Source organism: Haemaphysalis longicornis, unplaced genomic scaffold (genome assembly GCF_048455015.1).
Source record: "Haemaphysalis longicornis isolate Haplotype H1 unplaced genomic scaffold, Haemaphysalis longicornis Haplotype H1 scaffold_4, whole genome shotgun sequence".
Lineage (NCBI taxonomy): Eukaryota > Metazoa > Arthropoda > Arachnida > Ixodida > Ixodidae > Haemaphysalis > Haemaphysalis longicornis.
Window position 1 is genome coordinate 191,372,728 of NW_027526361.1, and position 9,456 is coordinate 191,382,183.

The 9,456-nt window shown below is 47.9% G+C and overlaps 1 protein-coding gene across 1 annotated transcript; it reads right to left on the reverse strand.

Moving 5' to 3' along the window:
* LOC144180724 (uncharacterized) lies at window positions 1–3,316 on the reverse strand. The gene is made up of 4 exons (XM_077709001.1): window positions 3,185–3,316; window positions 2,950–3,098; window positions 2,411–2,596; window positions 1–1,192 (listed from the first exon to the last, which is right to left on the reverse strand). The coding sequence occupies exons 1-3, from the start codon at window positions 3,307–3,309 to the stop codon at window positions 2,412–2,414; spliced, it is 459 nt and encodes a 152-aa protein (XP_077565127.1). The 5' UTR covers window positions 3,310–3,316; the 3' UTR covers window positions 1–1,192; window position 2,411.
* Between the last annotated feature and the right edge of the window lie 6,140 nt (window positions 3,317–9,456).

Sequence of the window (9,456 nt, forward strand, 5' to 3'; positions counted from 1 at the left end):
TCTGTGGTCAGGAAAGCACAGACCTCCTCTCTTATCACTCCATCCCGTATCCACTACATACATGGCATCCTCTCGCTTCCCACTTGCTCTACACCCAACTGCCCTTCCTACCCATCAGTGCGACACCTTTACTGGGAGTGCCATCCGCCAGACCTACCATCACACCTGCTTTCCCGCATCGCTTCCTGGGAGGACTGGTTGAACGAGGGTCCTGGCGTGGATGCCAAATCGACGCAAGAACTTTTGGCGGCCCACTGCCTTCATGTTAGTGCGGACCTCTGGTAGTTCTACAAACCAGCCGTCTCCTAATGAAGAGACTATGGCACGACGGCCCGGACTAGGGCTCTATAGAGAATACAGTTCTCTCTCTCTCTCTCTCTTGGCACAATATGGGGCAGGTAAACTAGTTTGGCGCTCAATGGCGCCAATGGCACAGCTTTTCCCACCCTGTGAGTTACCTTGGATAACTTCGAATACCACTGCACACAGAAAAATAATAGTCTCGAAAAATAAGTTATAAATAGACCTACACAAGCCCTTCTACAGGCCACTGTCTTACACTACACACAATTCATTGCACGTAACTAAAAACAAAACAGTAGCACTTAGGTACAAGCCAATTGGAATGACATATTTGTTTTACACAATGATATGTACAGAAAAACCTGGCACTGTAGCCCGCTAATGACTTTCAGAAGTTGAACTTGGAACGTGGAAAAAGGAAACAGCAGGACCCAAGCATCCAAATTTCCCATGACAGCACAACAATCACAATTTACCCAAACAGCAAGGTAGTGGGAATGGCCTTAGACTGTTTGCTGCATGACTTGCACACAACAGGTCAATTCGTGTACATGCTCTGCTATGAAGGCAGCTTCAGGCTATGAAGCAAGCGACACACGGCATCTTGCCAATTTTGGCACACTACCACACATCCTCACATTGGCTGATTGTTGGTTCAATTGGCACTACCCTATTGCGTGGCCAAATGCAAACAACGTAGATGGGCCACGGATACAACATTTACAGGGCAAAGTATGCCGATAGTCTGAAGGGCGCATGCTGCTACCACGTCAGCATGAATGATGAACTCCAACTCATTTTCATATTTGGCTTGTCTTGCTCCGCAACCATCCACCATAGTGGCCCGGGCTTTGTGCTGCTACTGCTCCATGGAGGTCCAGGCACGTGACTGCATTTAAAAGAAAAAAGAAAAAGCAGGGGACCAACATCAGTGCCGGTGAAGTTAGGTTGCTTGCAATGTAGACGGCCGGCAGTATACTGCCATGGCCGCTCGATTGCGCACACAAGGTGCGGCCTGCAACGTCGCCCGAAACCGGCGTGACGAGCCTAGTTCTCTGCGCCACTGCTACGAGACAAGCACGCGCGGGAGGAGCCACTGGTTCTGCGTGCTTCGTGCAGCGGTTTGCATTTCATTGACGCGACATAGTTCCAGAGATAGTTTCGCATAAAATTTGCACTGGCGTCTCCATAACAAATTCTTGCTGCTCGTCGCACTCAGGAGAAAATGAGGCCGAAGCCGGTATTGCTGTTTCCCGGCTGTTGCTCCTTTCACTGCACCAACAACACAATCACTGCTCCGACGTCGCTTCCGACATCGCTGCTGCTCATTTTCTTTGCACATGTACACTGGATAATTCAGGAAAACAGTCAGAACAGTTGTTGGAAGCAATATCTTGAGCTTTGTGGACTTCTTATAGTCACTGTCAATGAAATGACGTGAACAAACCAATAACCTGTCATTTGGCTGCCACATGCTTCCTTTTCCAGTTATCCCTTCGAAAAAGTTCTTTAGGCATGCTTTACGATGCTCTACATTGCACAGAAACTCGTGGACCGCATCAGTGGGTCCTTTCCTTGCGTTTGTGCCAAACAGCGACGCACAATAGTTGCGCGGCATAGCGCCGCGCACCACACGAAAAGGATCTCGACGCGTTTATACCATTTATACTGCCACGTGTATGGTCAAAGGGCGTGAACGTGAGGTGTAGAATTTCTCTGACGCACACAAAAAACTCATCCTGTACTAATTCGCGGTGCCTTCTGGGAGGGAGAGCCGGGAGAGCTGTGCCGTACCAGTGGCGCCCTCTCGAAAAAAGTGGCAGCTTTCGGAGGGGGCGCCACTGGTACGAGACTTTTGCTTCACGACTCCGCCTTTTGTTCGCCACGCGATGTAGCAGGCCGCACCTAGTGCGCGCAATCGAGTGGCCGTGATACTGCTACCTCTGATTGCTTTATGTGACAAAATTTCCTTCCAAAAGGCCTTCACAATGCATTGATCTAAACAATGCCCCACACCATGCCAAACCTGCTGGTTCTGCTTTATTCCTGTTACACAATTAACTCATCCCCACCATGCTGAATACCACGGCAGTAAAGTGCAACTCACCTTACTTGTTGAACCTGGAGCGATGAGCCTGCTGCTTGACCACATCCTCCTTCGAAGGCCGTGCTTTCTCAGCAGCAACACAAGGTGGAGGAACGCTGGGGCCTCCACTGGCATCAAAGGCTTCTTTGTAGGTTTTGTGTTCAGTGCAGACGTCCAACGTGCGCTGAAGTAGTGCACGCACATAGCCTGCGGAAAAATGTTGCTTATACAACGATGCCTACTACGGAACAAAATTGCGCAAATCTAAGCTACACTACAGTGAAGCAAACTGCTGCTGGTGGCATTAGTAGCTTACGGCACTTTGTACACAAACAACTTAGAAAGCATTACGCTTGCTCAGTAGGAAGTTTCAGGCATTATGGTACCCAGTCCACATATTATTCTAAATGTTTTTGTTTATACGCAACCGGTGGTGGACACATAAACACATACAAAAAAAAGTGATTGCAAGAAAGCTTGGGTATTTATTATTCCACGAATCGTAAAGGAAAATATACGGCTCCTACAATATTGAGAATAGTGCTGAGGATTATATTTACCATAGGTTGGGGGTTTTTTCACCGCTGTAAGGCTGGCTTCACCCTGCTGGCCTTTCCGGTAGCGCACAGCCCATCTCAACTCCCCAGTCTCCGTCTCTGCCTGCTTGCGCCCCCGATTCTCATTGTAATGCAAGGCTGCAATTGCAACCCTGGAAAAAAAAGACAAGACAGTGTAATCAATACCCTTTCATTGCCAAATGCAACAAAATAAACTGGTTATTTAGCAACCACTCACCTTGCTTGCATTCCACCATAGCTATAGTGGTATGTCTTGGGGGCAAATTGGTTCATGAGGCTGTGGAAGGCCTCGCAGCTGTAGGTCTGCTGTGCAGTCGAAATTTGCGGAACAACCTTGTTCATTGCAGGGGACCGGACAATCTCTGTCACCTTCCGATGGGCGTCTGAACCTTTTAAAGTGAAAGCATTGGTCCAATCACACACTTTTAAAGATGACTCTGTTTTACTATGTTAGGTACCTTCATTCAGCCAAACGCGCTGCTCTTCAGCAAGGTCCCCATGGGAGCACACTGGAAACAGGGGAAACTCGTGCTCGTGTATGTTGACTATGTGGTTTGTGAGCGAGCACCACTTTGGCAAAATCTGCTCTGGGTGGCCATCACTGGATGCATCAGACCAGTACATGTGGTTCACAATGCCTTTCACCCAACTGGCCAAAACTTCCAGCCCTCGGCATTTCGATGCAGCGAGCAGCTTCTTTTTGACGCCTGAAATACAAGCAAGGCTAAGTACACATTTATGTTCTGAGGGCAAGCTGCAACAACTTCTTGCAAGGCTTTGTTAAGCTCGCCTTTTGCCATGTGCCAGCAGTCGAACAGGTGCAGCACTGATGGGTACTCCTTTCTCAGGAACGCTCGGATGGAACTGTGCCGGTCCGTTACAATTCTCTCGATGGAGCAGCTGTTTTGCAGAAGGAATTCCAAGCCACTCTTGAGCCCCTCCAGCTCCATTCTGACGCTGTTTCCCACTTCAGTCACCTGAATAGCATTAACAGCCTTGAAGTGTGGCAGCTTTTGTTCATCCCCTTTCATACGAATGAAAAAAAAAGACATACCTGAACAAGCTCGGTGTGCAAGATGACGTCGCGCTTTGCATCCGTTAGTGTATATGTCAAATACTTAGCGCAAAAGCCTGGCGAATCGCACCTGCCATCCCCTGAAAGGCTGAGTGGCTGCGCTGATCCATCAGACAGAAGCTGCTCCTGCTCCTTCTCCCAGAGCTGCATCAAGGAAGAATGGGGGCAAGGGGCAAGACAGGACACACTTTTCAGCACACACTTCTAGTCATCTATTGAGCGAGATGACCTGCACTGTAGCCAACAATGCAGCAAGTGGGATAAAATATCACCGGGAAAAAGCGGCACAAGGCAGTGGTGCAGAACTGTGGGCCCCATTCAGTTGAGCTGTACACAGACCAGCACAACATACAGGGACCATGCAACAAGACTGCTGTGCAGTCTCGTCTGTATTTCCAAATTACACAGCGGATTTGCAGAGCAAAGGTTTTTTTGGATCTGTAATGTTTTAAAGCAAAGCTGTCAGGCTTTCACTGATGTCATCTGCAGTCCACCCTAAATGCACTGCAGGAAAGGCAACTTTCTGTGGCAATGATGATTATGGGAGAAGTGAAGCAAATTAAAACACTATCTTAGGTTGGAATCAAACCTGGGTCCCTCACCTTATGAAGCCCATGTCTACCCAATTTCGCCATTCCAGCATTGTCAAAGCAGTTTGGATTTGAATAGGGGCGCATAGATGTGCAAAATTAGTAAAAACATCCACCCCTCCATCTAACGACAACGATTGCTGAACACTAGGGAAAGCCATGGAATGCCCATATCAGTAAAACACTAGCGAGCACAATGACAGTGCAGCAAACTATAATAAAAAGCAATACCTTAGGTGCAAGTTAGGGTGGTGTGATGTGGGTCTGCTTAGTCCTGGCTTGGTTCGTTTGGTGTTGGACTTGATTTCGAAAGCTTTGGAATTCCCTAATCGTTTTCATTTCGACGTAGGGGTACTTGATGTCATCTTAAATTGCACCCTGTGGCTAGCAAACTTAACGGAATAACAACTATTTGTTGATCAGCAGTATTGACAGCTCGCTTCGACGATGTCACCACTGAAAGCAATTCATGTAAAAGAGGGAAAGAGCGTGTGATTGCAGGACTTGTTACCTGTCGTGGCGTCTGTTTATATCGCATTTCGTTTTGCCCATCAGCAATGCACTAAGCAATACAGCAAACACAGCTCTTGTGCATACACCTGAACAAATATAACAACGGCGGTAAAGAAGGGTTGATTTCACTCGCAGCCACAGTTCTTCCACCTCACTGCACTTTAAGAACGTTGCCATGTCTCCTTTTCAACAAGCATCTGATGGCACCAGTGGAAACTGGTAAGCACCAACCTGCTTGAACACATTACGATTCACATTACCACCAAATGCCAAACTCCAAAGTACTGGCTGCCAGTAAGGTGGCAAAGAACCCATGAATGAAAAAAAACTTACGTAGCGAACTGCTGGGAACAACACAGCCTTTTGAATGACAAAAAATTGCCGCAGCTGAGGGGTAACGACACCGATGCTGGAGAGCATGTGCAAAGACTTTTTCGGGTTGGACCCAGAGAACAGAATGGAACCTAAAAAGAAAGGTGCAATTCAGTACTACAAAAATCTCTTCATGTTCAAGTCATATGGCAAATCACAACACAACACAGCTTACGACAAACATGAAGCAGTGTTCTCGTAGCATTTAAAATGACCCATGTTTACAGAAAACTGGCAGTTACCACCTACAGGGGCCGAATTATCTAAGGCGACGCGGTGTTGGTATGCAAATGCATGTGCAGTATTTTCTCGCGTAATGATCGCACTTTTTTTTTTCCCAAAAAATTTGACCGAAAAGTTTTCGCGGAAAACTTTTGAGCACGGAAAAAGCAAGCAAGTTGCGGGTCAAAATTTTTACGGTAGGTCTCATGAACATAATAAAATTCATAAAATTAAAAAAACTCACACCGCCGCCAGCCGCTTTGCAAAGTGATGCAAAATGCAGTGTTTTTATAAATTACGGAACGCGCCGGAACGAGTTAGCTGCGAGGTGACAACAGGGCAACCAATTAGTGGCTGTCACTGTCACAGTGCGGGGCATCAAAACAGACATGGGGGCCGACGCAGCAAGCTCACCACACTTTTTTCTTTGTGGGAGATTTTCTTCCTCATCAATATTGAACGCATGCTTGCCGATATCGCTAATGTCGGCGACTCTGCAGCAATACCGTAGCCATGTCCGCTTTGAAAGGAAACAGAGGTAACCACAATCATCATCACATAGACTTGGCACACATATGACATACTGCTACGGCAAGTCAGGGTGCGTTCATTGCGCGGGAAATTAAAAAAAATCCGCACGCATTTCCCCGAGGGGGAGAATGTGAAAGTGCGAATGCACGGTTGTCGGCCCGCTTGCGGCGCTTGCGCTCGGCCCCCGCAGCCCACCGCCTCGCCGCCTTCTCTTCCATCTCTTCCATCGGGTTTGTAGTATCACGTGTACACCACGCAGTTATCAAGCCGCTATAACGCCGCTGAGTCGCCAACGCACGCCGCTGACGACGTAGTTTGAGTGCGTTAAAGATATAAGGCACGTTCTGACACCGATATCAGCGTCGCGTCCGTGGCTTATTCGGTAGAGCGTCGGGCTGCGGCCCGCAAAGTCCTCGGATCGAAACCTGGCGCCGGATGCTGTTTCTTTCTTAAATATAGAGGAGCACTGCGGACGCCGACGCCGCCGGCGGTGGATGGTTTGGGGTCGCTTATAAAGAGCATTCGCTCTTTAAAAAAAACGAATTCTGACGACAAACTTCAGGGGTGCGATCAATTCCGCGAGTGAATACAGTATTCAAGGGTTGCGGCATCCCTTGAAGGCGTGGTAAATGGCATTGGACGTGTCATTTTGCGCATCACTTTGCCCCTGGGTGAAGGTGCCCCTCCTAACAGGTCCCCTGCCATTTCCACCGTTTCCTGCCTTTCGAAGCGACACCCCAACCCAAGCATACATGAATTTGCTTGACAACATCGCGTCACTCCGAAGCGACCCGTGCCGCTTTAGAGAATGTGAGAGCATTACACAGTTTATAGACTGAAAAAACTGGCCGTAGCAGTGCCCTACTGTGACACATTCTACAGCTCCTGCCTCCTATTTTAGAGTAAATCCATTTGCGATGGTTTGCTCTACAGGGTATGCCTCAGAAGAAAAATAAAAGGAGATAACATGCTAACACAATGGCTGAAATGTGTCCCATAGCACGTGCCTGTCAAAATAAAGTATAAGAGGCAAGGGCAGAGCCACATGAAGAACTTTCACACACCAACTGTTTCTGCCTTACTCTCCCAGCTGTGCAGCAAAGGGACATTAAAAGCCAACTGCATTCAAAATTCAGACCTCCTAAAAACGTGATTTCCGTATAGTATGACTGAAACGAGTGCAAGATACAAAAAATGACAAACACGCGTATCCGCAGTGCAAACAACCATAAAAAATTTGAGATTTTGAAACTGAAATTGAGAAGAGTGCGGCCATTACGGCAGGGTGAATTGACGTTGCAGACGGCGAACGAGCGGCCGGCCGGCCCGAGCAAGCCTGCACGCGACCACTCGCTCGTAGCAGCCCTTGCAGAAGCCCAACCGAGCTCGACTGGTTCCCCCTTTACAGTAAATAAAATCACAAATGGTAAACAAACCAGCCACAAGGATGTTGCCTACAGCCTTCTTGTTGACAGATGGCTGGCTGTCCCACGTGAAGTCATGCCCAGCCGGGCACTCTACTCTCACACGCAGCAGGGTTCCTGATGTTGTCAGAGACAATGTGCAGTCCTGCTGGCAGATCATGCAGCGTTTCAGCAATTCCAGAAGGCAGCTTTCAAAGACTATGTATTTGGCCTCCGATATTGTGTCACCACTGAGCTGCTCCTCATGGCTGCAAAAGAATCTCATATTAGTTCTAGCAATAACCGAGTACAAGGAGACAGTGCAGACTAAGGGACCATGTTTTACATACACACTGGCTTCTGTAATGGCAAAGCTTTGATCGTCCACATCCAGGTCCATACTCTCAATGCTTTCTTCGTCAGACCCCACGCTTTCTTTGTCATAGTCGTCAGTGCCATCCTCACTGTCATAGACGTTGTAGTTGGGGCATGCTGAGTTGGAGAAGAACTCGGGAGCTGGAGGAATGCCCGCAACAGGTGAGGAGCACCAGGCCCGGTCAGACTTGAGGAATGAAGCTTCGGTTTGTGTGGCTGTATCCGAAAATTAAACGCAGATGATTGAACAACTACTTGTAACCATAGCTCAAGCATTCTTACTGCCGTTCCTGTAGAGGCCTGCTGTCTGGGTGTACTGGCTCTTGGAGGGCCTGGGAAGTTGCACCTGTGCGTACTTCGAAGCAGTTGGCACAGCAGTGTGGCCACAGGTAGGGCACTTAGTGTCCTGGCTGTCCACTGCAAAAACATAATAAGGGTAAAAAATTGCCTGACACAAGTGGAGCATTTTGATGGGTTAAAGCCAGGCAACAAATGTCGTTTGCTTCATGGGAATAAACAAAAAATCTAGTGTTACATGACTGGGTACGCGCCACAGCAGGGATTACTGGAACATTTCAATTATACCACGGGCACCACAACTGCAGAAAGAATTGCAATCACGCTAGCTGTCCACACCGATCCAGGGTACGTGACAATCCTGGCTGTCCCTGGGCGAATCTCGACCATTTCCCTTCGCATTCTTACCCATTGATCAATTCCAGACACGAGTGCTTATCCACGTATGCCGCAACACTACACTGACATCCTAGCTCATTTCCGCTGATATCGCCAGCACTTACCCCCACGCCATCCAAAGCTTCTGGGTGATTGCCTCGACACGATATCCCAGGTGCAACTGGCCACTTGTGCTTAGGGCCTCCTGGACTTAGGCCCTAATCACAACCCGCAAGAGAGGAATGGCTTAACCATCTATATATATTCTGGCTAAAATAAAAAGTTCAAGCCCCCACCACTATTACACCCTGGATCTTGTACCAAAAGATGTTTCTGTTTCACTTCATAAAATAGCCTATGTATCCTGGTTTACAAATAGAGACCATTTATACATCCTTCTGGTGGGTGTTTTGCTTGCAGGGAATTTCAGCTCTTCAAAAAGAAGTGCCAGACAGCTATATTTCATTCCTCTTTGAACGACACGCAACTGTGCTGATCACAGTGCTACGCTCGGTTTGCAGAAAGTGTGAGCGTCTTGAACTGCATATGACAACATCTTAGGTAAAAAGCAGGCAGTCTTGGTATGACATTGAAAGCAACTACATTCAAGCCCCAGGAATACTATGCGCAACTTGAAATAAAACCTTAGACACCGACCAGTTTTTGTTATGAATGCGGACGTGGCCCACAGGCTCCACCAAAAGAAATCACAATAACAGGAATGACCATTTGC

Excerpts from the sequence above, each read along its gene's own strand:
- LOC144180724 (XM_077709001.1), bottom strand. The coding sequence starts at position 3,309 with ATGAACAAGGTTGTTCCGCAAATTTCGACTGCACAGCAGACCTACAGC. Across the intron at positions 3,099-3,184 it reads TATGGTGGAATGCAAGCAAG|GGTTGCAATTGCAGCCTTGC; the intron begins GTGAGTGGTTGC and ends TTTTTTTTCCAG. Across the intron at positions 2,597-2,949 it reads GAAAAAACCCCCAACCTATG|GCTATGTGCGTGCACTACTT; the intron begins GTAAATATAATC and ends ATTTTTCCGCAG.